The sequence below is a fragment of the Fukomys damarensis genome, unplaced genomic scaffold (genome assembly GCF_012274545.1).
Source record: "Fukomys damarensis isolate Sample0158 unplaced genomic scaffold, DMR_v1.0_HiC HiC_scaffold_37, whole genome shotgun sequence".
NCBI lineage: Eukaryota > Metazoa > Chordata > Mammalia > Rodentia > Bathyergidae > Fukomys > Fukomys damarensis.
The window spans coordinates 35,687,936-35,715,687 of NW_022900949.1; the positions used below are offsets into that span (position 1 = coordinate 35,687,936).

The window sequence follows — 27,752 nt, forward strand, 5'->3', positions numbered from 1 at the left end:
GGTCTCTGGATCAAATTCTGCTGAATCTTTGAAGAACACACGGGACACAGTTGTTTTTTTTTTGAGTTGAGAATTAAAACCCACATATGGGCATGTTTCTTTTACAGATTAAAAGAATCTTCAAGCTACACTGCATAACCCACTTAAAATCTGTTTTCCCCAAGGACTGGGCTGAGCCTGTGGCTCTGGACTGCATGAGTGCTGCCGAGGGGAAGGGGGCTGCGAAGTCCTGCACTTACTTGGACACACCCAGAGCGGTGACCTCGGCTGGGTGTGCATTGTCCTTGCGGTCAAAGGCTGTGTGCATGGTCAGCTTGCTCCTGAACACCAGCTGCCGCTCCCATCGGTACCCTGGGGCAAGAGGAAGAGAGGACACACTAGACAGAGGAAGGGATGGAGCAGCGCAAGCTGGGTGCCCTGACACACAGCTAGAGCAGCCCTTCCGGCTCCGGGGAGAGCCCTCTAGATGGACATCACATTCCAAGAGAAACAAGACAAGGGGAAATCTGCAAGGGAAGAGTTCCAAGACTTTGTTCTAACTCTCTTATAAGCAAAGTTGGTTCCTAATGTTTGTTGTTTTTTAATAACTGATAGTTGCTTATTTTCAAAAGCTTCCACATTTCACCATTTGGGAGTGAATGGACTTTTTGGGCTGAGGTGTTTCTTCCTTAATCACTGTCAAGCATGTAGAAAGTACCTTCACAGGACAGACTCTCAATCTGCTCTAAATGGGAAGGGCCATGCGAGGCCTTTGATGGAGGTACAGGTCACGGCACATATCAGGGACAGGACGGAGGCCAGGGGAGCTGGACCCACTGCTTGGGCCCACCAGCTCTCAGCCCACCTAAAGGCAATGAAAGACACCAGACATCAAGTTACCAGGTTTCAATCTGCTGTAATTCCTCGCCTCCATGGGGCTGGGGTGGGGATGGTTGAGGGGAACCTGCAGGTGGGCTCTGGCCTGGCCCTCAGAATAGTTCACAAATATGAAGCCGTCCTTCTCATCGAGACTGAGCTGGTCAGACCATCGCCGTGAGTCATCAGAGCTGCTGTCAGTGCACCAGGTGGCTGTGGCTCGGCAGGATGCCGCCCGGGGCCTGTGGCTGGTGCTGCTGGGCTGGCTGGGGATTTCCTTGGGCTCCTGGGAGATGCTTGGCTCCTCTGCGTCAGAGTCACTGCTGTCCTCATCTTGGGCTTCCTCCCCTGGACGAAGCATTGGGAGAATCAGAAAACACAGACACATCATGGCCATACCTAGCTTGGTCTCATCCCCCTCTTCTGTCAGTTATAAGACATGACAGACTTAATGTCTGAAGCTAAGTTTAACAGGGAAAAAAAGAGCCAGAACTTTTAGCAAGATTGAAGACAGCAAATACAGAGTAGCCTGCTCCAAAGAGTCCATAGAATACTCTGGGCAAAGTGTTTGGCTTAGCTTGGGTCCCTACCCAGACCTGCTTGGTGGGGCCTCAGGTGCTCTTCACATACACACTCTTCCTCATGCTGGTTCCGTACACACTGCTGGCCCTACCAAGCCCTTGGTCTGTCTTCCAGTGTCTGTGTTCTGATGGTGCCTGACTTTCAAGGCAAAGCTTCAAAACCATCTCTCAAAAATCTCACTCAATCCCTTCTGCTAAAAGCATTTCCCCCGTCTTAAGACTCCTATAACAGTTTTATATCTTTCAGGTACTCGAAATCCTTGCCCTGAGCTATTATGTCTACCCACTCTTTCTACAAGACCATAGAGACAAGCTTGGGAGAAGAGGCCCAAGTGCAGTATCTTCCCTGTCGCATTCTAAATGAGAACAAAGATGAATAAATTACTCCTGATGAAAGCTCTGATCTAGGATTTTGGTTTTCTTCCTCTTTCCACTGTCATTTTGCAGTTCCTCACACCAATTCTCTGCTCTCCTGCAAGAAAGTGTCCTAAAGGAGAAGTAAATATGTACAGCCGGGGAAAAAGGAGAGAAAGCAATACCCAGGGCAGTCAGGTGTGGCGGTGCATGACTGTAATCCCTTGGGAGGATTCCACTTGGGAGGCTGAGGTAGGAGTTAGCGAGACCATGTCTCAAAAAAAAAAAAAAAAAAAGTGAGCATACAAGTGCCAGGCTGCTGCACACACATTTCTTCTTAGCAGGTCAAACACATCCTTAGCCAGCCTTCTACTCTGCAGGGGTCCAGGAGATGACCTGAATGGTGTTTGGTCCCAGTGGCTTATGATCAGGTGCCCTCAGCTCCTCTAACAGTAGCCTTGGAAATGGCTTTGATTCCCAGGAAACTTCTGGCTTGTCTCTTTTCACTCAAGTCCCACCTGAAGCCTCCATGCTTGGATTTTCCCGCTGCTACACTGTCCAGGGTCCACCCAGGGCTGCTCTCCCCTCTGCCAAACTCGGAACACAGCACGAATGTGGAAGAAGAAAAGGATGCATACATCTCTTCACCTGAATCTGACCTCCTTCCACATCACTGACTCACCTATCTCACACTGCTGCACACTTTGTCAGAGGAAGGGAAAGTGGCCTCTTCTCACTGGACCCTTCATACAGTGTCTGCCAGCTTGCAGGTAATCCCCAGACATCTGCTGAACTGAAAAGAATTTCTACGTCCCCAAAAATACCCAGATATCTCTCTGGTGAGGATGCAAATGACTATGTAGAAATCTGCTGTGTTGAAAGTAGTAAAAGGAGCCGGGTGTGGCGGTGCATGACTATAATCCCAGCCCTCAGGAGGCTGAGGCAGGAGGATTACCATGAGTTTGAAGCCAGCTGGGGCTCCATACATAGTGAGTTCAAAGCCAGCTTGAACTACATAGTGAGAGCCTGTCTCAGAAAAAACAAAAAACAAAACAGAAGTAATAAAAGGATCCAAATGGACTGCCTGTGAGATCTTTTCTACTTTCCAGCATGGGAAGAGAGTGCTTTGATCTTTCAGAGAGATGTGATCTATGTCTTTCCGGTAGTAAGACCTTTTCCTTAGGAACCCCTCGCATTGTCCAAGTCATGCTGAATTCTCAGTGTATAGAATCAATCACAGAGAGATAATACGAAGGTCACTGGAAGCCTGGTACTTTCTGGGAAGCCCCTGGGGGCAGCTGTTCTGGACATGACAAGAAAGCCCAACTCGGCCCAGACCTAGGCCACTGCTTTCATCATTTTGTATGGAAATCATCTAGCTTCCATTTTCACTGGAAAAATGCCCAGTGCTTTCCAAATAATAGAGAATGGAGCTTCTACTGGAATTACAGTCCTCCGTAGGCAGGTGTGGGTGGAGATCCTGAAGATGGACTCTGCCTTGTATAGATGGTTTACAAGGTGATGCCACCCTGTCACACACATCGGGCCAGAGAGGCAGGGCAGGAGAGGTGTGCTAGGGTGTGGAGCTGCCTGACTTGTCAGCACTGTGCCCTCCTGATCTGCTCTGGATCTGCAGAACAGAGGCCACACCTTTGGCACTCCAGACGCCTGTATGCGGGATGAGCTGTGGAGGTCAATATGAGTTGCCCGGCCAACGCGTGGTCTGGTAATGGGAGGGAGCCTGGCACATCTGCCCAAGGGGACGGCACATGAGGCAGCAACTGTCTTCCGGAGAGCCATGACCAGCCCCAGCTCTGGTTATGTTGTTTGGTATACACTTACCCTGACTGACCTCCCCAAACGAAAAGAGAATATCGACTGAGTGAGTTTTCAGCAGTATTAAATACCTATTTGTGCTTCTGGACACTCTTCCTGCATTTCTAGCACTTCAACAGGCTCGGGAGCTGGTGTTTCAGGAACTTGCAAAAATTCCATCCTCCAAAACTACATGTAAGGAAGCAGGGAAATAAAAGATAGTTAAGAAACAGATCCAAGCAGCCACCCACATGTGACTGGATGAAAGGACGCTCTCCGGGTTAAGTGGAACTCTTAGGATTGTGTACGTGCAGATCCACCTGTATCTTGCCATTGTGGCAGTGGCCATCTCACCTGGTGGCTGTTTCAGGGTGGAGAAAAAAGGACTGTGGTCAAGTCAGCTTCCACATGGTTCAAATAAGCAAATGAGCTTCTGTTTCTGACAAGAGCCTCTCAGCATCTTGCACGCACAAATGCACCCCCTGCAGATCCCCAGAAGGCATGCGGTCAGCAGGACATGCAAGGCATTAGGCTGTGGTGCTTTTATAGATGCTTGTAGGACTGGTAACTGGAACACTGCTCTTGAGAAAGCCCTTGGCAGAGGAGACGGCAGAGGAGGGCTGGCAACCTCACTGTCCCTGAGCATGTAATGGACCAGGGAGGGCGACTGCTCTCAGCTTTGACCAAGAACACAATTAAAGAGAACAGGTACAAGGAAAAATCTCCTGAGAGAGAAAAACTCAAATATTTGAGCAGACTACAGAGGTCAATACTCTGTCGATTCTTTCCTGTAGAGGCCCAACGCCTAGTATATAAACTGGGTCAGGTCCCGCCCAGGAATGAATGAGGGCTCTGTACGGTCTTCAACTCTGATCTCAGTAAGGAAGACATCACCCTGCTTCCTGTGTCCCCGTGAAGCCCCTGGACAGGCCAAAAACCTAGGACTCACACAGTCCACACTGAGCACTCAGCATGGCGTGGGGCTCATGTGTAAGTAACCTCTGTGTCAAGCTATCCAGGGGTCAGTGCCTATAAGGTGGTGGTCAAGAGTTGGGTAGATCAGAGCAAAACTTTTGCTGAACAACACCACAGCCTGTGCTGTTGTCCTTGCCCCCAAAGATTCCTGGGTTTCTAGTGACTGGAAGAGCAAATACAACAGTGGAGCTTTTTCTGGGGTCTCTCACCCGAACCACGCCGTCCGAGTGTCCTGTCACGATGACATTCTGTGTGTCCCACTCGTTCATCTCGGACACACAGCAGCACATTATGTGCTGGCTCCGACCTGTGAATGTGTTCACGCTCACGATGGGGTTCCCATTAATGCTCCACACATGGATATACGTGCCAGCGCACGACACGATGTCCCCCTAGGAAGAGAAAGGAACATCCCTTACTTTGTTCCCTGCCCAGTAAGGGCTCATTTCAGGAGTAAATGGAATCTTTGGCCTGGCTCTCAGCCCTCACACTAGTGGCTGATTAATTTCTGACCTTAACTGGAACTCAGTGTTTGGTGACTTAGAAAATACTTAGAAAAAACAAAGGCACTTAAGAGTTGGGTGGTTGCTACGGCTGCGGGACTACAGGTGGAGCGCAGAGGCAGGGTTGGGCCCCAGCACATGCAGAGCAAGTCTCACTCCACACAGAGTACTGCATCATCAGGGGAGGTGACCAGCTACTCCTGCTCCTCCCGGTTGTGCAGGATCTGTCCTCTCCATCCAGAGGTGGGGACAAGTCCAACCACCAAGAACAGACTGCAGAAGATAAATTTTCAGTCCAGATATGTTGTGTCTCCCTCTTCAATAAATAAAAAGACAAAATCTTGGTAACACCCTAGTACCTTGTTTTAAAATTTGTATTCACAATGGGAGGGGGAGAATGAGGGAGAAAAAGAAGAAATGTGGTACCCAGAGCACATCTAATAACCTCCAAGATTCCCTAGGCTAATAACTCGTGTTTTCATGAGTGCCACACAAGGTTCTACCAGGCTGGAGTCTCCTCAACCCTGTGAGAAGACGACGCTCCACTGCTAAAGGCAGGGTGTGCCTGTCACGGGGCGGACACTTCCATGTGACCTCCTGGGTTAGCAGCCACAGCCCTGCCTGAGAGCATGAAAGGTGGGGGCCAGCAGCCTCGGTCACCTGCTACCATCGCAGTCAAGACCCGAAGCTGCTCTCCGCCAGCGCGCCCCTCGGGACGGCCTTTGTATAAACGGTATAAGCTCTACCTCACAGCCCTTCTCTGCACTGGTCTCCTCAGTGGGCTTGGTTGGCCTGCAGAGAGTTCAAAGGGCAGTGCCAGCTTCCCTTACTCACTTGTATGTGAAATACTTTTACTTATTTATTTATTTTTTGGTACTGGGGATTGAACTGAGGACCTTGCACTTACCAGGCAGGTGGCAGCACCACTGAGCTAAATCCCCGGCCCTGAAATACTTATTTTTGAGAAGAGATGATGTTTTCATAACTTGGGGATCTTTTAACAGTTTTTCTCATGTCCGAGTACCCAAATACGTGCAACAGATAATTTGAATATACCTCAGTAAAAACTTCAACAAAGTTCTAACATCTTAATAAAGTCCTTGTTTTTTAAAAAACAGCATCTACAGACCACTGTTTCATTATAACAAAACCTTTCTCTTTTTAAAATGTAGCAGTAAATGGATTTTTAAGACAAAACTGCTGAATTACAAATTTTAACACCCATTTACTTCTTAGACAACACATAAATCACGAAAAGAAAATCAAGTCACAGAAGGAGCGCCTATCAGCTCAGAAAAATACCTAGGAGTCATTGTTTTTTAAATTTACCTTGGTTAGAGCAACTTGATCTCCTAAACATAAACTAAGTAGGTGACTTCCTACTTACCGTTAACTCATTGATACAAAGAGCAGAAACTGGCGCTCGGTGGCCCCGGAGCTGGGTCAGAAAGGACAGTTTGTTCAAGTCCCAGATGATGCAGGTCCGGTCTCGAGACCCGCTGACGATTATGTGGTAGGCTAAGGAAGCCGTGGCGCAGGTGACAGTGTCTGTGTGGCCCAGCAAGGCCTAGCAAGGAGAACAGCACGAGTCAGCTGACTGCAACAGTGGCTCCCTGTGGGGAGGGGGTCCCCTGAGTGCGTGGGACTGAGCCAGTCCCGGGAAGGGGGGAACAGCGCTCCTACTCTCTCCCGGCTGCCTTGGCCTCATCCCACAGGCCTGCTCAGGACCTGGGATGTCTATGTTGCTGTCTGACCCAGGGAGGCTCTGCCTAGACAGGTGGTTGTTGGCAAGCACTGAAGGGGTTCAGTTCCTTCTGTAGACACCAAAGACACACTGCTTTTTGTTTGCATTTGGTTCTGGAGTCAACAACTGAATTTAAATTCTGGCTTTATCACAAATGTGGCTTTGGGCTTGTCTTATGACCTCTCCTAGGTATAAGTTTTTTTTTTTTTTGGTGGTACTGGAGACTGATTCTAGGCCCTCACATGAGTGAGGCAATCAACCTCAGCCTTCTTAAATTTTATTTTGAGACAGGGTCTCATTAAATTGCTCAGGTTGGCTTTGAACAATCCTCTTGTTTCAGCCTCCCAAGTGTTGAAATTACAGGTGTGTGCCACCAGGCATGGCTGTTTTCTTAGGTGCAAAATGTGGCTGTAGAATTGTGAGATTGGAGCACGCTCTCTCACGCTCTCTCTCACGCTCTCTCTCTCTCTCTCTCTCTCTCTCTCTCTCTCTCTCGCTCTCTCGCTCTCCCTCTGTGTGTGTCTTTTGGTGGGGGATCAAACTCGGGTCTTTGCGCTTGCAAGGCAGATGGCGGAACCACTGAGCTAAATACCCAGCCCCAGAGCTCTATATTTTTGAGACACCCAAAATAGTGCCCTGAACACAGCAGGTGCTCCATAAATGATAATATTAGTACACTGGTTTTCAAATGTGTATCATAATCACTTAAATGCATGCCCCTTCTTTAAAAATCAGCTTATAGTAAATTCCGTCATAAATATTACAGGATAACTTAATTATTAAAGGATTTCTGCTGGAAGTAAAAATATAATAATACATTCATACACAATAGAGGATCATAATCAGCAAGGTCTCCACTGAATACATGCATGAGTTTGGCACATCCGGAAGGATATGACAAGTGGAGCAAGAGAAATAACTAAGACTCAGTGGGCCAGCTGAATGGAAATCCGCTAGAAAGAAATCAGTACGGATCAAATGCAAATATAATTTTGGTTTACATGCACATGTAATTTCTCAGAAATATTTATAGTAAATATATTAAAACATATCACCTAAAGATTATATGCTTCAGAATTTTAGAAAAGGAGCAGCTTGAATCATTTTTAGAAGCAGCATATGATCAGCTCTTTGGAGGAAGAGACTTCCTAGCAAACAGCATGCTTTGGTGCTGTGCGCGGCGCCCAAGTGAACCGGGTCGGGAGCCACCGCCCACCCGGATCCCACCCGCAGGGCACCTGCTTCAGCGCCAGGCTCTTGGCCTTCTCCTTGGAGGTGCCAATCTCCCACACACACACCGCCGTGCTCGTGCCGCCCGTGATGACCAGCTTGGGGTTGGGGCAGATAGCGCAGAGAATCTGGCCCCACTCGGACAAGCATTCGTACACAGTCACCGCCTGTGGGACAGAAGACAGGTGAGACTCGCAGGCCACACACACCCCGACTTCCGTAACGCAAGGAGCAGCGCTCAGGGGAGCCAGGGCCGGCTCACACTGGGCTGCTTCATCTGCACGGAACCCTGGCTGAGACACAGCCGGAGAGCTTCCTACAGCAACTGTGTTCCAGCCACCATTACGAAGGACTCTGCCCATGACTGGGGTGGGGCGAGTCTGGTTTTTCTGGTGGGGAAAATGAGCTTCAATTCCTCTGGGGCTGGTCAGCTGTGGCTGGAGGGAAGGTGAGAAGAAAGCACGCTGTGTGCTGTCCCTCCATCGTCCACTGGGGAGAGGGGACTGTCTGAGGGACACTTAGGCAGCATGCCTCCCAGAGATAGTCACGGGGTGGGCTAACACGCTTTCTGTAATCGATTTTAGAGAACTACAATGTTAAGTGCACCCGAAAGCACCATGCAGTGAGCAGGCAGGACCGGCAGGCAGAAATGGCCAGTCCCTTGCGGGCTGCAATCAACCTAAGTGTTCACCATTTCCAAAAGGTGCCTGCTATGCAGAGAACAGGACTTCCCCACTAGCTCCCTGACCGTGACCTGAAGCATGCTGTGCTGTCTCCCGGCCTTGGGAAAAGAGCTGATGGAGCCTGGCATGGGACCCGCAACCCCAGGACACCCAGACCACAGAAGGACACGGTGAACCGAGGGACCAAGGAGCAATGCGAACCTTGTCAGACTCATAGGTCCCCAGCCTGCAGCTGAGGTCTGCGTAGCCCCAAGCGAAGGTCTTGTTCCAGGTAGGTGGGATGAGAACCTTGTTCTGCTCCACTGCAAGGATGCCTTTGTCTGTACAGACAATCTGTCCCACTGGCTCTTTGAGTTCTACAAAACAAACAAATCATTACACTAGAGCAGGGACAGAGAAACTATCTTCATCATTTCACAGGGGATGGGAAGGTGATCTCAAATATTCACACAAATTAAGCATCTTGATACTCTACTGAGACCACACAGCCTCAGAAGCAGAGCTTGGCTTTTGACTCCCGCGAGACCTGCTGGATGGGCCTGCAGCAGAGAGATGTTCTGTGGGACTCTCCTGGCCTCACTGCTTTGGAACACTCCGAGGGCCACACACTAAAGGCACGGGGACACAGACCCACAGGCAGCGTGCGTCTCCAGCTTCCCACGATGGAGCCAACCCTGGACTTCCTGGGGAAGGCAGAGACACCCTCGACAAGGACAGCACCAGGACAGTCAATGGCGCTACCCAGGGCCAGTGCAGAAGTTTGTGCAAGGAGGTGGGATGGCCCAGCATCGCCCATCAAGGTAACCAGATTTTTGTGCTTCTCTTCTTGAATTTTGTGAAGTGACAATTTTAAGACTTTACAAAATGCTTTTTCATTCTAATGGCAAAACTTCTATTTGATAAAAATGCTTTTAGATATAACTCACTGTACCATTAGACAAAAGATCAATGCTTTTGGTTGGCACACTAAAATATAGTTCCCTTATGCTATTTCTGAGAGGCAGAATTTATATAAATAAACATTTAAAAATCAGATTTTTTTTGTCTACAGGTAAAGTTGACATTGCAAAAAATAGGGGAAAAAAATAAACATCAACAAGCGCTGAGTAAAAACACAAATGTGTAGCACTTACCAACTGTACCACTGCAAGAAGCAAATTTGTCACTGCGAAGCAGGGTCACTAATCAATCCCTTCAAACCATGAGTCAAATGCGCACCCCATCGTCTCACCTTTCACAGGAGTGAGAGAAGGCCGCAAGTTGTCCAGGTGATGGAAGAAGATCTTGTCGCTCGTGGATCCCAGTGGGACAGAGATGCCCGAATTGTCTCCATTGAGTCGACTTCTCACCCGTTTTGGTGGGTGAGGTTTCTTAAATAACTGGGAGGGACAAAGATGACACAGTTTGTAACAAAAGACAACGCTTGCTAGGCACGGCAAATGTCGCGTATGACAGGCACTGTGTGCACTGTTTCACTTAAGCGTCACAACAAACATGAGATACCCCATTCTGCAGACAGAAATTCAGAGCTAAGATTGCTAGCGAACTCAGACCTTACTGAGCAGGGATAGGACTGTGATACTAAAGCTTGGGTTGTCACCACGTTCTGTGCTAAGCTAAATTAGCTTTCTGAAAGGAAACCAACCCATTCAAACTCCATTTGATTGACAAGTGTTTTCCAGTGATGCTCAGAAGTTAACCAACTCTCTCTAGCCCAATGCTGCCCTGTGATATTTTCATGTACTCTACAAGGCTAATGACTGGCTTCCCCTGGCCTTTAAAAAAAAAATTTTTTTTTTTTTTGGTACCAGGGATCGAACTCAGGACCTTGTGCTTGCGAGGCAGGCAGCAGCACTGAGCTAAAGCCCAGGATGCCCTGGCCTTTCTTAATGTGATGTAGCAACATCATTTTGGTGTCTTTTTTGGTGCTATTAATTTGCTGAAACAGTGAACATTTTCAACTTTTTAATGCAATGATACAGAGGAAAATAAGACAAGAAAAATTATTTGGCATTTTTGTTTTTTTATAGGATTAAAAATATTAATGTACATTAAGATATTTTTTCCAAATATTATGGATTTTTGAAATAGGCGTTCGTGTACTGTTAGAAAACTAACAAAGAGGAAAATACGTGAAAAAACTCAGACGAAATGAGATTTAGGATGGAAACATCACCATCATACTTTGTGAATCAGGTGCCCATTCTACAGAGAAAACAGACAACTTGGGCTCCCAGACCTTTAAACGTTTTCTTCCTATTTTAATTCTGTGCAGAGGCGTGGGGCCAGGGTTCTGTTACTGTCTGCGGATCCTGAAGTTGTAAAAGGAGACGCATATTGTAAACATTCTCATGAATAAACATTAACTAAAGAACTTCTCTATGAGGACACAGGGACAGCACTGAGCCACAGGGCCGTATAAAGATACACGGACATAAGCCCAGGTTTTCTACGATGGTCTTCCGCGTTCTTGCTCAGTGGCTGGTCTTAAGAACATACAAGCAGTCCACACCTCCTCCCAGTCTGCCTCCCTCTTCCACTCCAGTGTGGTGTGAACCTCTGCAGTGCCTTGGATGTGTGTTTGGATTCGCTTGTTCAGAACGTGTGTTTCCCACACTCTTGCCCTTGAAGCATGCAGGAAAAAGGAAAGGTTTAGCTAAAGGTTCAGGTGAGATTTCTGACTGTAAGAAGTGTTCACAGATAAGGCCTTTGTTTTAGGAGTGAGCCTGTCCCCTTTGCTGTGGGATTAGATCGCTGTGCCTGGTGTGACACTGGCTGTCCTGGCTTTTCCACCGACACAGACATGCCATTGTCCTGTGTGTTCCAAGCACCAACCTTGGTGTTATAACTTGTGTCTGGATGTTCCCCAAAGACTCATGAGATCACAGGTGGGGCTTTCTCAGAGGGGGCTGGATCTGGACTGTGCCACACTGGCATTGATTCCTGGTGCACTGCTGGGATCAAGGGCACTAGGATCAAGGGTGTGAGGGCTCCCTGCCCTGGATAAGAATAAGGGACAGAAAAAGCTGTGGGTGCCCCTTGTTGCTTTGCTACCTTCTGCCTGCCACGAACTATTTCTCCTCTGTGACGTTACCCTGCCTCTGAGCCAGCTGAGTATGGACTGAAACCTCTACAAACTGCTATATAAACCTTTCCCCCTTTAACTTTGGGTGTCAGGTATTTTGTCTCAGCACAACAAAAGTAAGTAAGACACCTGAAAAACTCAAAGTTGGCCAACTACAGAAAGGAACTCCAGGAGAGACTGAAGCAGAAGCAGAGAAGATGGCCCAGGGCCCAAGTAGAGAGCCAGCAGCATTTGGCACAGGTGGGTGGCTGGAGCCCCTCACACGGTGGCTCCTCCTGTGCTCCAGCCCTCATCCAGTGCGCACGGGGGTGGCTCTTGGCCCTGGACTGTAGCCATGGTGAAGCACTGCTCCTGTCCAGGGCACTGCTGTGGATGGCGCCCTCCCCACCTGCACCGGCCACTCAGCCGAACCACAGCAGCTGGTTTCCAAGACTCACAACAGTTTTGAGCTCCTCTGCCCTCAAGCTCCCTGCACAGAGTGTGTCAGACAGAAAAGGAACAGAAGCCAGCATGAACTGGCCACTCTGACCATGTCTTTCCCTGCCTGAACTCCGCACCGGCTCCCCTGGCATGGACAAAACTCATTTCTGTGTGCACGGTGGTCAGCAAGATCCCCATCAGGGCAGCAGCACATACAGGAGAACATGCCTGAGTCTGCCTGTGACCGAAACAAAAATTCGGGTCATCTCATGTGAAAGAGAGGAGAAAGCCATACTCCAGGAACCTACTAATGTGGTGGGCAGGATTTAAGATTCTTTATGACCTTACTCTGCACTTAATACTGCCCGGACATCTACCCTCAGGAGAAACACCACAGAACCTAAGAAACGAAGCAGAGGGCGCTGACGGTAGCAACAGCTCCACACCTGCTTAGGAATCTGGCCGAAGTTGTTGATGAACCCGATGGTGGCTGTCTCCTTCAGAGGGTCGTTGATGTTGTAGATGTCCACTTGGCCCTCATAGAAAAGGTGGTGGAAGACGTTGACGGCATCTACTGCCGCGGGGCCCTGCTGCTTGTAGCCGAAGATCAAGTCGATCCACTCGTGTAGATGGGCGCTCACGTAGTCACACTCCAGAGCCTGCGGTTCCAAAACAGGGCAGTCACAGGCTGGTTTACCTGCTCACACAGTCGAAAACTGGGCTAGCCATCAACAGGAACTAAATCAACTAAAAATCACAGGGAGCATTAGCAACCTAGAGGAACGGGTGACACACCGCTTCTGTCCTCAGTACCACGGTCGATGACCAGGTGAAACCCCACCTCGGGGCAGAGAACTCCTGTTACCTCGCGGTGGACGCGGATGAATTCTCGAGGGTCTCCTTTGGCCCAGGGAGGAAGAATGACGTCTCCCAGCTTGGTGCCATTCTGTTTGCAGCCTGTGCGATTGGATTAAAAAGAAAGCAGAAGAGTGGGATAAATGTGACTTAGGTCGGAGTGAGAGACAGTGTCAGATTCATCACCTGATCTGTAACATTTCACCACAGAAAAGCCCCCCCGAGTCATCTGACAGCTCCCTCAGTGCCTCTCCGTGGACAGATCCGCTGAGTGTGGGCAACCATGAGGGGGCTGCTCTCAAATGTCTTCAGGGAGCACCCAGGGCCCAGCGTGATATGTGTCACCTCCCTGCGGATTCCTCTGAGGTTCTCACAGGCCAGGGATGGTGAACCTTTTAGAGCCGAGTACCCAGAGTACAACCCCAAACCTACTATTTTTACCACAAAGTGCCAACACTGCAATTCAACCCCATCACTGAGGTTTCCGTTTAGAAAAAACAACTCAACCATTAACATCTTTTGTCTTGAAAGAAAAACAGTAACACGAGTGCCGTGGGTTCTCCACCACTGCCATCTGCCGGCCCGTAGGACTCCTCAGGAGCCGTTCGTTCACAGGACATCGTTAAGGAGTCTCCTGCCCTACGTGGAGTTTCTCATTTCTGACACAAATTCATGCGAAAGCACCATGAAACTGAGCTACATTCTATAGTGATGATTCTCATTTTAAAAAAGATGAAATCAAGTGTAATATAATTTTTTGCTGTTTTTGCATCATTTAACAGAAAAAAAAAATCTGGAAAAGACTATGGCATGACCTGGCAGAAAAGAAAACATGATGTGTTTAGAAGAGACAAATACTTATTCCATGTAAGCTCTTAATTTAAGGCCTAGTACTGTACCTCTAAAGTATCAGAGGAATCACTTGCTATAAAACCTAAACATAAAATGCGCGAAGTTGGATGGGCATCTAAGGAAACAAGTTCTTCTCCCCTCTTTTTGAGAAGTAACACCAAGGTTACTGAGTTCTCCTAGGTACAAATCAGACTCCCATTGTAAAAATGATTATAAACAACAGTGCTGACTCACTAGCCTCACTGCAGTTGGTTTGATAAACAGTAATATTAGGAATTTCATAGAGAAGGGCAGTCCTCCAAACTCTTAGGGCACAGAGCCAATTCTAAGTGAAAGGAAATAAAAATATTTCCTTTAGAAATCATTTCTTCCTCATTGTTACTTGATTACTTAAAATATAATACTAAGTCAGAGACAGAAGGATCAGTTTACTGACTAGAGGGACATCTTGACTTGGTTAGAAAAATTATCAAAATTTGTTTTTGTTTTGTTTTTGAGAGGGTCTTGGCATCCAGTCCAGGATGGCCTTGAATGCTCAGTGATCCTCCTGTCTCAGCCTCCCAAGTGCTGGGATTACTGGTGTGTACAACCACCCCCAGTTATTTTTCAATAACCATATAATTTAAAACAAAAATAAATCAAGTTACTACAAGCTCCACAGGGCTCTCTGCAACCACATTCACTTTATACCTTCCCTCCCGTCCCCCTGAAAAGCTCTCTAGGTCTGACTTTCTAGGTAGTAATCCTAAGGTTTTGTGAGATATAAGGCACTGCTAAGGCCTGTGTCTAGATGTGCCCCCAAAGCTTCATGTGGTCTTATGTGTGCTTTTTCAGAGATGATTGGATCTAGAGTGTGTGACTGATTTATGGTACAGTGCTAGGTAAATTAAGAGTACTAGGACTCAGGGTATGGATAAGATATATGGGACAGGAGGAAGCTTGTTGCTGGTCTCTTGTCCCTTGTCTCTTCTGCCTGCCATGGACTGTTCCTCCTCTGTGACGCCCCTTTGCCAGGCCACCCTTTCTTGGAACCAGCTGACTACAGACTGAAACCTCTCCAAACTGTGGGCCAAATAAACCTTTCCTCCTTTAACTTTGGGTGCTCGGTATTTTGTCTCAGTAAGGAGAAAAGTAACCACAATAGCCACTGTAAAAGATTTTGCTTCAATCCCTGAATATCTACATGACATAACTTCATCAGTACTATCTGGAGCTTTAAAATGACACACAAAAAGCACAGGGTCTTTGGAAAAAGCTGGATCTAACACAGCCCTTTGCTGCTCCCTCCGTGCTATCCAAGGACATCAGGACATGAGGCTGCAGAGTTGGAGATTCCAGGTGCTCTTTCTTTTATGTCATTTACCTTGTGTTTCCCCCCTGGTACTGGGGATTGAACTCAGGACTAGGCATTTGCCAGGCAGGCACAGTGCCATGGAGCTACATCCCAGGCTCTCATTTACCATCTTTTCTTGGTGGAGAGGCAAACACTGGATTTTGTTTTCTTTGATCGAGGTGAAATTCACAGCAATTAGAGCATTTTTCTCACCCCAAAGGAAGCTCATACCCCCTAAGCAGCTGCTCCTAGGCTGTGGTAACTACCCATCCGTGTTCTGTCTCTGATGTACCCGTCCTGGGGACTTCCTGTGAGTGCAACCACATGCCATGTGACCTTCGGTGTCTGGCTTCATCCATGCAGCACGATGGTTTACACGTTCTTTCAGTGCTCTAGTTAGGACTTGTAGAAGGTGACTGGATCCTTGCGGCTCTACAGCTGCCTTGCTGTGAGCTGGTGGGGCCCAGTTAGATGCAGCTCACTAGACAGAGCTAGAAAGATCTGCTTTTCCTCCCTTCTCTCTCTACTTCCTGCCTCCCACCATGTGAGCTTTCCTCTCCCCAGGCCCTTCCACCACGCGTTTCTGTGTTTCAGCCTGATGGATCTGGGTGGAGACTACTGAAACCATGGGCCAAAACAAACCTCTCTTCCTTCAAGTCCTGGGTGTTGACTACTGTGCCTCAGTGACTGAGACAGATCTGGTGCGGCCCCCAAAGGCCTGCATGTCAACGGCTTGGCCCCTGGCTTGGTGTTCTTCAGGGGGCCTAGTGGGGAGTCTTCAGGTCACTGCGGTATGCTCTTGAAGGGAACAGTAAGACCTCTTCTTTTCTTCTCACTTTTTTAACTTTTCAATTTTTTATTTAGTTTCTTTCTTCCATTAAGTTTATTGGTTCTCTTCTCACTTCTAACCAGGAGGTGAGCAGCTCTGCTCTACAACATGTTTCCCAGTGCTGTGCTGCCAACACTACAGCACCAGTCAAGGACTGAAACCTACACAACAAAGACAAACCTTTTCTCTTCACTGGCTGATTATTTCAAGAATTTGTTACAGTAACAGAAAGCTGACACATCCACATAGCAGCATTTAAGAACTTTGTTCCTATTAGGGATATAGCACCATTCACTTATCTATTCCAACCCTAACAGACATGTGAGCTGGCCTCACTATTCAGCTATTATGAATAATGCTGCTATGAACAAGTTTGCATATGTATAGCAGTACTTTGGTTCACGGACACTTCTGTTTGCAAACCAGTTTGCCCCCCCACCCCCCCAAAAAAATGCATCTGGGATAATTTTGCAAACTCCACATTGGGTGACAAACACAACCACAGCCATCTTCCCCGAAATCAAAAAACACATTACTGCACGTGTACTACTGCACTCGTTGCCAATCTGTATTCCTAGGAGGGCCGCAGGGTCACATGATGACTTTATGAGGAACTGTCAAAAACGTGCTTTCCATGACGGTGGAACCACTTTATGTTCTCTCCAGCACTGTGAGAGTGTTCTGTCGTCCACAGCCATGCCAACTCTTGCTTTGTGGTGCCCTCCTCCACACTATCTGTCCTGGTGGATGTGAAATGGAGCCTCACTCTGGCTCCGTCCTGCAGTCCCCTAAGGACCGATGATGATGCTCGCTAGCTATGTGCATGACTTCTTTGGAGAAATGCTGTTGTAGGTTCGTTGACCGTTTTTCAGCAGGAATGCTCTAACATGAAGCAATGGAATTCTGATGTGTTTTCAAAGAAATACCAGGAAGTACAGATCAGCAAATTGTGTTCCAAGAAACTAAATAAAGTCAAACCTACTCTTTCTAACTGCCAGATAATATAAAAATAGTACTGATAAAATTTCCTTCTTTTTTATAAACGCTGATTTAGGTGCTTTTCTAGAAAACGAGGCCCTAACAGGATAAAGAAAAGTTATTTTGAAAATCTAATTTTAAAACACATTAGCATATAAACCAGAATGTCTTAGGCAATACCACACAAGGTTAAAACAAGACATGAAAAAAAGTGGGTATAACTCTCTAGGCTACTAATTATTTTCAATGGTAATGCTTTCCAAATAAAAGTCACTTCACCTTTGTTTTCACCAAAACAACAAAATCCTGAACACTAGATGTAATCTCTATCATTTTTAAATGTCTCCTAGATTCCAGGTTTGAAATACCCATTCAGAGCTTTTCTTTTTTATTTAATTGCACATGCTCAATTTTAGTAAGAGCAACAGGGACTACAGGAACTCATTTCTAGTAACATCACATTGTGGACAGTCTTCAGAAAAGGGACTCGCTTCCTGGGGCCCTTTCCCGGCCAACACTTCCAGCCAGTGCCCGAGCTCTACGTACCCAGATCAAAGTTGTTGGAGTTGAACAGGAATTCTGGTAGGTAGAAGAATTCTGGGATGAGCTCCTTGACATCTGCCATGTTGTGCTTGGAGGCCGAGTACCAGGCCTCACGCACGCTGTGGAACATCCGGTCCGCCAGGTCAAAGTGACCGCCCTGTGGGCAGAAGGAGAAGGTAACTTATCGTCAGAGGCCCATTCCCACAGCGCAGCTCCTGCTATGCCCAAGAGCTTGAACACCTAAGATATGTTTGGGGACATTTCACTTTCTCATGATCCTGTATCAAATACACACCATTTTAAATAACCACAGAAAGAAAATCTAATTCTTTTTCCAGTATACTTTATGGAAGATGCTCAGTGTATTTGTTTTATAATCAAAATTTAAAAAGACTACAACAATAAAGATTTTAACAAGTTATTTAAAAACATTAATTTCTGAAGACAGGATAAGACTGAAAGGAAATAGTATGGCTAATGGCCCACGCCTACCTGGCCCACTTCCTTTCTTACCTCACCTCTATTCTAAACTGTCTCCCCATACACACCATCACAGCTTTCTACCCGCTTTTCCTGAACAGTATTTCTCTGATACCTTTGATTACATTTTTTTTTAAACTTTAGAACTTACAACTTGAGCATCTCTCTCAACTAAATCTATAAACTCTGCAGGATAGGGCTTTTATCTTTCTGCACCGATGGCCTGCAAGCATCTAGAACAGTGCCTAGCGCACAGTAGGTGTTCAACGCTTATTTGTGGAGTAGATGAAAGAGGATGTGGGAGAACAGGTGGTGAGCTAGAATGATCCCTTTTTTTTTCTTTAAATATTTGTTGAATTCAACAACGGACTAGGGCTAAATTTCCTACACCTGGCTAAAAAGTATATACCATTACTTATTTAACTAAGGACCCTGTTCATTCTATATGAATACATTATACATCAAATTTGGTCAAACAACTTTCTACCACGTTGTCACTACCACCTCACCGGGCTTCTTCCAAGGCAAGACAACAGCATTTTGAAGCAGTGATAATCTTGGACGTAAAGGAAGCTGGGACAGCATGGCTGGATTCCAAGTGCAGTTTTACCTGTAGCCTTAAGAATATCTGTGTGAAAGGCTCCATCCGCACAAGGTAGGAGGCCACGATCATCGCAGATGAATAGTGGGTCCCGTAGTGGTAGGCTGGGGTTTCGCCTGAGCCACAGTCGAAGCACCATGGAGAACAGGAGAGGAGACACGAAACATACAATGGGTGTGATTAGGACGGAAAGGCTAGGAAATGCTGGGATGTGAAATCTGTGACACACTGGCATCTGCAGCAGAAAACCTCAGTGAGACAGCGCTACCCTTTGCTTTACGCAGTTGGCTGTGCTCCACAGGAGGAGGATTCAGAGGACTTGCGCCCAAAGCCCAGCACATCTACTGGAACTGTGTTGGAGGTTGTTCAACACCTAGCCCTGAGCTGCAATCTTGTTCCATGAAGCAGAATACTGACTGATAGCTCCTTTTTCCTAGGCTCTGGCTTTCCAGTTATATATTCCTCTACATTGTTGCTTATAATATATATTTAACACATCCTCCTTGAGGAAGGGAAGGGAAAAAGAGACACACACACAGAAATAGCTCTTTTTAAAGCTTCTTCTCCCCTTTCTTTTGCTTGTTTGGAGGTGAAACATGATCAACATTAAACATAAATAACATTAAACATTATACATGACAAGTTAACTCTATGGTTTAAGAAGATAATTCATTTTTTAAAATGCAAAAGGGTCCAAAAGAGTGCCCTAATAAAATTAAAAGAGAGCCAATAAATAAAAATGAAAATATCATTCTTTGGCAAAATATAATGAGTGAGAAAAGCAGATAATGATGGGAAATTTCTACCAAAGGCAAAGCAGCCAGAACTCTACGGAGAAAGCTATGAATGCTTTCTAAGCATGGCCATCAAATGGCATGCAAAATAAGATTTTTTCTCTAACAACCTGTAGATGAACAACATATATGACATACGCAGACACAATGATGTAAGCAACCTGAACAAGTATGTAAGGGTGTCGAACCACTAAATAACGGCTTAGCTTTGAACTTGGTTACAGAGCTCAATGACAGAATGAGTTACTCACCATTAGGATCCTCCCAATCTTTGTACCGCTTCTTATACTGCGCTAACCGCTCATCTGTCTGTGCCCCCATCGGCTTAGCCAGGTTTCTAAAGGTCTTGGGGTTAGTAAGATCTACCTCCTGAAACACAGAACAAAGCCCAGGCCAGGTTACCAGACATCCTGTGCGCGGACCGATGGAGACACAGAGGCTGCACTGGGCGGTCACGATGGAAGCAGGCAGAGCTGGACTCCGTAACAGTCCGTGCACACACGGCCCACTCACACTTGAAGAGACACACTGCACGTGGTGGTTTGTTAACTGATGCTGCTGGAAGACAGCTGCTTTGAAATGTATTTGTTTCACAGGAAAGCACTCAGGACCCAGGCTTTAGGAGAGGAGTAAGAGGGAAAACGCTTCCAGTTCTTGCCCAGAACATAGGAGCAGCCTGAGAATACAGGGCTCTAACTCCTCGTTATCCCCATCACCCACATAACCAGGGACAGAATCTCCTTCCCATGCCTCCCGTCCTGGGACCTATCCAACTTCACTCCTGAGTATCTCCTTAGGGGGTCTCTGGGAGCGAAGCGCTCAGTAACATTTCCATCCTAAAAAAACAACACACCACCTTTTTTTTGAGACAAGGTTTTGATACATAGCCCAGACTGGCCTCTAATTCAGTGATCCTCCTGCCTCAGCCTCAGAGTGCTGAGATTGCAGGTGTGTGCCACCACGCTCAGCAAAAAACAAAACAAAACAAAACAAAAAAACGCCAGATCAAGTGACTTGCAAATGAGATGGATCTCCTAATAAGAGATTATTTCAAAAGTTCATGTCTAGCCCACATAATGCACACATTTAAAAGGAAACCAAAATAAAATTTACTCCCTAGAGGTTTTAAAAATAGAAATTTAAAATAGGTGCCTGTGGGATTTTTAATGTGCATTTTATTACAGGGCAAAAATGACCAACCAATTTGGAGCAGAGAAACTAATCTACAGTTGTGAATATAAATAACTACATTTATCCCCAAAAAACCTACCTCATGCAAAGTACCTTATTTATACCGAAGTCAACAAACATTAAAGTGCATAGTAAGTACCATGCACGTTCTGGGGGTTGAGAGTTGGGAGATACTAAGGAGTCTATGTGCTCAGGACCTTGCAATCAAGTAGCATCACACAGTGAGTATTTCTACAACATGTTGTAAGAGAAAGCACTGTGACTGAGAAGGGGGGAAAATGCACTGTGACACACAACTAGAAGGCAGCCCTGGAGCAGAAGTAGACAGAAGAGAAAGAACAGAAGGCTCCCATCGCAGAGGTCGATTTGATGCGCCAGAGCTAGTGGGTAGGCTGGAACGCACAAAAAAGAAACGGGGTACAAGAGAGGGAACTGGGGTGTCGCAGGAGAGCAGTTCTGGAGTTCACAAAGGATACACAGGTAGGGACTACCGAGGTTTGTTTTTATTTTTATTTTTGCAACGCTGGGAATGAACTGAGGACCCGGCACATGGTAGGCAAATTCTCTATCACTAAGCTACAGCCTCAGCCCTGAACTGAGGTTTGAAAACTTTCCCCCAGATTACAGCGAAATTGATGAGCAAATTTAAACAGGGGTATAAACTTGCTGCAGTGCAGAGGACAGAGAAAGGCACAGGATAGGCAGAAGACTACTGTGATGGCCCAGGGAAAATGGCGGAGGGATGATGAAGGAAGATGCTAGGAAAGCATCACAAAGGCAGCCACACCTCAGCCAGTGAGTGTGACAGAAGGGAGAGGCGCTACCTCCAGGGATGGGGTCACACAGAGTGAGGCCAGGACTGCAACTGGAAAAGGAGTAGAGAATAAGAGGCCTTGTCACGGACTAGCAAGCTCCTGCGAGACAGGTATTAAGGTATACATCGTACAGTTCCCTCCTACAGAAATGCATTTTCTTTGGACTTCTTGCCTCTTTAAATATCTGTATTTTCTTCTTTACTTCCTTGGTTAATTTAAAGGAAGCATATTTTCATTTTATCAGCTTTTACTCCTGATTTCTTCCTTTCCTTCTATGACATTCATGTCTCACCTAAATGTGCACCAGACCTATTAATTGCACAAGCAATCTATGACTTTGGACACTGAACATACTTGATTATGCTCATGTGGTTAGGGAAGATTTCCTTCATTACACTAATGTTTTCTGAAAACAGAAGCCTTATCTTTTTCTCTAATGGGAGGTGTACAACTTTTTTTTTTAGACTGTATTTTTTATTCAGTTTTACAATTTCTGATAAAATAGGCAGCCCAGATTCCAGTGAATAAGAAGGTTTGATAAATTTTATGTTTTTTCCCTTTTTGTTTGCTTGCTCATCATGAGCCAAGCTTCGTTTTGCCTAGTTACTGACTCATCAGAATTAGTCAGACCCTGGTCAAGAGGAGGCAAGGGAAGAGAGGAAGCATGATGTTTATAGGTGTCCACTTACTGCTGATTTTGATCCCTAAGTCACCTAAGCCGGTTATCCACTTACTGCTGATTTTGATCCCTAAGTCACCTGCAAGCCGGTTAGAAATCATCTCCCAAGCTTTGGAAAAGTACAAAACATTCCACTTATGCGGAAGGGATATTTTGCAGAAAAGTCACTTTACATTTTTCTAGCAAAAATTCAAACTACTTAGATGGATGGGTTCTGGTACTAAACAAAGGATTTTAATGAATAAGCACTTTAGGAAAGTGAACAGACACCATGAATTAATGCCCAGTACCCACTAATTGGGTCCATTATCTTTTCTATGTATGAGCAAAAATGCTTCCCATTTCCTTTAAAATATTTTTTCTTGACAAATTTAGTTTTATTAAGACTCAGAAGACAGAGCAAATGTGGTATTTCATAGCTGTACGATCATTTCTTCCTCTAAACTTTTATAACATCAAAGAAACCTGCTAGATACCTGAAATGTGAGTTCATATTCCCTAAAATCAAAGAATAGGGGCCGGGGATTTAGCTCAGTGGTTCGGTGGCCTGCCTTGCAAGCGCAAGGACTGAGTTCAATCCCCGGTACCAAAAATAAATAAATAAATAAATAAATAAGTAAGTAAATAATAACATCAAAGAATGAATTCTAGGAACAACAGAGGTTAAAAGTAGGAAAAATTTATTTTAAGAAAGCTTCTGTCTAAAAGAGACAGAAGGGGGACTGCAATGGGGTTGTTGCCCCAGTTTTTTTTTTTTTTTGGGGACAAGGTATCACTGTGTAGTCCAGGATGGCCTCAAACTTGAGGTGATTCTCCTGCCTCAGCCTCCCAAGTGCTGGGATTGAAGGTGTGTGCCACCACGCCCAGCCCCATCTTCTTGATATACAGTGTCTGTGAGGAGCCCTACTTACAAAGCAAATAAAATGGGCAACTGCAGTATCTTTTCATTATTTTTGAAAATTCATTCTGCTTAGGGAAAACAATGTGAGATTTACCTCTGAGTCATAATCTGCAAGGATCCAGGGAAAGACAGGATACTGCATGAGGTCATTGTATGATCTGCCGGCCAGAGTGTTCAAGTGCATCAAATACTGGAAGTTGCTGATTTCACCTCTCTTGTGAGAGATAATAAAGATTCATTTTAGAACAACTGATTATTTCCACTAAGTTCATTTAAAATTTTATATGTAGATGGACTGCTTCTTTTTAATAGATTTCAGAACAAATCACTTTTTTCCTAAAAATACAAAACCACATTTTCTCTAAGGTATATATTTTTATGGATTATGTAAGTGCTTTTAACTTATATGTTTGATCTACAAATTAATAAAACTTATACATTTATTAAGCTTACCTCCCACCTCTGAGTCACAGACTTCTCTCCAACCAACGTGCTAAGTAACCCAGATCTGAAAACAACACAGAATAAGATAAATAGTAGGCAATATAGTTTTACACCTAAACAAGGATATTTTAAGTCACCTGGTCTAGGAATTTTTTAAACTAGGGGAGACTTATTACTGTGTTAGGAAAGCATTATGGTGGGTTGTGATCAGCATTTTGTCATACAAAATAATACAGAATTCATATGAAGAAAAGAGAGAACACCAGAAGGTATCACATACTAAGGGAAAGTACTCTCTGTGAGTTTTTAGTATTTATAATGCAGATTGTACATCCTGGGACGTACTATATATATGTAGTAGGTCTTGGTCAAGAGAGTTGAAAAAACATTAATCTAACTATAGAATTTTTACTGTAATAGTAGGTGAACATATCCCAAGGTATGTAGTGGAAGAACTGAAATATTGTGCAATATTCCATACATAGTAGGTTCCTAGTACAATTCAACAGTTATTGAAGTCAATAAAAGCCCACTGCCATTCAAGGTCATTTAAAGTTCATGCACTACTTTCTGGATAGCAGGCTTTCTAAGACTGTTATATGACTCTGTTTAAGGTTTATCAGCTTTAAAATACCGATAATAGTTGGTCAAGGAACTTAAAGCAACTATATTATCTTCAAGGGAATTAATGGATTTTCAAACATAAACACATACCACTTACTAACACAGGTACCAATTTCCACCTCTAGACAAATACTTTCAATTGTGTGAACTAACTGAACAGGATTTTCTCTTTGGGAAAATAAGCTAAGATCACTCTTCAGCTTTGACAGAGAGGAGACAACTAAAAAGAGTAAAGTTGGAAATGAATTTCTGCTTTCTGCTTCTGAGCTCTTAAAGGTTTTAAAAAATCTGCCATCTCAGCTGAGAAGGTAGTAAGGACAGAAGAACAGCAAGTTCAGGGTGATCCAAGGAGGCAAGTAGAAAAAAGCTCAATATGCTTTATGGAAACCGTTCACTTCCTGTATTTGTGTTAACCACAAAAGTGACTGGCAACAGAACATGTTTTCCAGGTAGAACACAAAATGCATATCTAGCATTTGTATTTGCCAACCCTTGGCTAAAGAAAAATAAAAGCAACTTAAAGAGGAATGCATCAGCTTAAATGTATTTCGATGCACTCAGACTGGAATGAAATTTCATTCACAAATTACAGAATCCCTAGTAAATTTTGTCACTTTCTTGCACACAGCAGTGATTTACTTGAAGCTGAAAGCATTGCTGCAAAGGGCTAAAAGTCATGGGGGAACTGTAAGGGACGCTAACTGTATGGATTTTGGGCTCCCTCATCCAGAAAGGTCTTCTGAGATCGACAGCGGCTCTAGAGGAGCACAAAGGAGGCACAAAAACAACAGAAGCTTAAATTTAAATGTCAGGTGGCTGGGAATGTAGTAGCTCAGTGGCACAGATCCTTCCTGGTAGGTACCAGGCCCTGAGTTTGATTCCCGGTACCAAAAAAGAAAAGAAAAATTAAATGTTAGAAAACAAAAGGGAAAGGAAAGTGGGAGAGTTTGTAACAAACGGGATAAGCCAGAAGCAAGAAACATCTTTTATAGAGAAATCATTTACAAACTGAAAATAACTCCAAGGAAAAGTGGGCAAAGGAGATAGGTAACTTATAAATCATACATTAAGGCGACTAACAAATGTATATGAAGCTCAAGTTTATTATTAGTGAAATGTACATTTAAAAATGAGAAAGTATCTTACAAATCAGGGAATGATGCAAAGCTGGCAAATATCTACTGTGATGAACTTTTTAAATAACAATGGAATGTTCTAATAATGATGTAATATAAACCTGTATAGTTTTATGGATATCAAGTTGTTGGGCAACAAAAGCCTTAAAAATATACTTTATTTTAAACTAAGGGGTCTGTACCCTCACAAAAAATTAGTAAATTTTTTTGGTACCAGGAAACAAACTCAACCATATGCTTGCCAGGCACATGCGGTACCACTAAGCTGCATCCTTGGCTCCCAAAGTATTAGTATTCTGATAGGAAAACCTGACTGAAATGAAATACCAAAAAGTAAGAAACTGCTTTACACATCAACAGGTAGCAAATAAAGTTATGCTTCTCAAGAACTTTTTGAAGATTGGTAGATATTTAAATAGAAACAGAATAAAAGCTGGTATTCATAGTATGAAGTCCATGTACACAGCAACACATGTGTCTCAAAAGACCTGAAAGTAGAAGGTCAAATAGGGAAGGGAGGAGGGGGAGAAGGGAGGGCGGGGATAAGGGGAACAAATGAGAACCAAGACCTGTCATGTAAAGGTACAAGATCCCAATGATGAATGTAACTGTACTGTATCCCTAAAATGTACCAATAACTCAATGAAAAAAAAAAGTGAGCAGTGCTTTGATGTGGGAGATTCTGCACACTTTGTTCTTTGCTCCCTTCTAATTTCCAGTATTTCTTTCAACAACCACCATGGAGAACACTGATTAAAAATGCTACATAACATTCCCTAGACACGAACCATCCTAACATCTTCATTCCACCATAAGGTGCAGGTAATAAACCACCTACCCCTGCTCCACGCTGGTATTCGGCCGCTGGCCAGACACTGACTCTGAACTGTCCGTCAGGGATGGCACCACTGCCAAAAACCTGGAAAACACAAGAGTAGCACAAACTTGCAGATCTCAGTAAGGTTCTAAGAGAAGCCTATGAAAGGGCTGAGAGCTTCACTGCTGCAGGGATCTGTCCATTCTCAGCAACGGCAGGCAGTGTTGTGGACACCAAATAGGAAGGTCCTTGGTAGATTCTATCAAGGTGGACTTTGACCTTTCCTCTCCCAATACCAGAAGGAAAAGAAAGGCCTTGCAGTACTGGTTTATAGGAAAGGAGTCAACTAGATGGAGTCCTGTGACTGATGACAGCTACAGGTGATAATGATGGCTGAACAAATAGTGAAGACACAGAGAGAACTTTTAGCTGGGTGTGGTAGACACTCCTGGAATCCCAGCGCTCAGGAGGCTGAGGTGGGAGAATCACACACTCCAGGTCATCCTGGGTTATATAGTAAGACTCTATCTAAAAAAAAAAAACAAAAAAACAAAAAGAGTTTTATATGACACCACTATAATTTTCTTTCAGGAGTTGCTCATGATGTCAGTATCAATTTTTTAAAAGGCAAAACAGAATTATCAGAGAATTCCTGGAATAGATGCAGACACTAAAATTTGCATGTGCACAGAAATGTCCCAAAGAAAGATAACTATCCCCCGAGAGCAACTTCTGGTTATGAAGAGCAAATAACACCCTAGTGATGCAAACAGTACCATCTTTAGGAACTGTTAAATTAGTTAAGTCACGGGCTACGGATTTAGCTTGGTGGTTCCACCACCTGCCTTGCAAGCACAAGGACCTGAGTTCGATCCCCAGTACCAAAAAAAAAAAAAAAAAATTAGTTAAGTCACACTGTGTCTCAGTCAGTCAGTCACTGTGACTTTGCTTGTCCCAGGTCACCGATGCACAGCCTGGACACCACCTGGAAGGTGCTCGCAGGTGACTGGACAGCAGCTCCCTCTCTGCACGGTTCATTCAGCAGTTTCTGTTGCTCACAGTCTACTGTGATTCAGTAATATTAAAGGGAAAATTCTAGCCATAAGCCACGTGTATGTTTCAAATAACTTTTACTATATAATTTATATAAACTATATTTAATATATACGAACATTACGTATTATATAAATAGAAATACTTGTTGTAATTGTTCTTGTTTATGTTTGCTATCGGTGTCAATCGCTTATTGTGCCCAATTCATCAACTGCACTTTACTACAGCAGTCATGTACACGTGAGTAAGATAAATGTAGGGTTTAGGCTGTGTGCAGCTGCTGGTGTCGGACCAACATCGCAGAACACATCTCCCATGGACTGGGGTGACTACCGCATCGTATGACAAGGATGTGTAATATACAATGGTATCTGTCAATCCTCAGTAGTTAGATATAAAAATTCCACGAAATGAAGGATTGCCATGAAAAGCCATCATCTCTGATCAGTTCATACAAGCCTTATTCACACACCCAAAAGAAATATCTCTATGCTCCATGGATGTATACTATTTTTCTTTGAAAAAGTAAATTTTAAATATAGTTTACCAAAGTTTCAGATAAGCGCAGATTAGATTAACAAC

At 44.8% G+C, this 27,752-nt stretch overlaps 1 protein-coding gene across 9 annotated transcripts in view; it reads right to left on the reverse strand.

Annotated features, from left to right (window-relative positions):
• Wdfy3 (WD repeat and FYVE domain containing 3) overlaps positions 1–27,752 on the reverse strand; it is a 258,900-nt gene that overhangs the window by 12,132 nt on the left and 219,016 nt on the right. For all 9 annotated transcript variants that reach the window (XM_010619456.3, XM_010619453.3, XM_010619457.3 and 6 more), the window contains 16 exons: positions 26,139–26,219; positions 23,550–23,604; positions 23,191–23,310; positions 19,762–19,879; positions 18,726–18,832; positions 17,639–17,792; positions 13,111–13,202; positions 12,692–12,904; positions 9,972–10,119; positions 8,942–9,096; positions 8,066–8,224; positions 6,471–6,650; positions 4,790–4,972; positions 3,698–3,794; positions 880–1,203; positions 240–351 (listed from right to left, as the gene is read on the reverse strand). In XM_010619456.3, the coding sequence (XP_010617758.1) occupies positions 240–351; positions 880–1,203; positions 3,698–3,794; positions 4,790–4,972; positions 6,471–6,650; positions 8,066–8,224; positions 8,942–9,096; positions 9,972–10,119; positions 12,692–12,904; positions 13,111–13,202; positions 17,639–17,792; positions 18,726–18,832; positions 19,762–19,879; positions 23,191–23,310; positions 23,550–23,604; positions 26,139–26,219 (2,298 nt within the window). The remainder of the gene's footprint in view (positions 1–239; positions 352–879; positions 1,204–3,697; positions 3,795–4,789; positions 4,973–6,470; positions 6,651–8,065; positions 8,225–8,941; positions 9,097–9,971; positions 10,120–12,691; positions 12,905–13,110; positions 13,203–17,638; positions 17,793–18,725; positions 18,833–19,761; positions 19,880–23,190; positions 23,311–23,549; positions 23,605–26,138; positions 26,220–27,752) is intronic.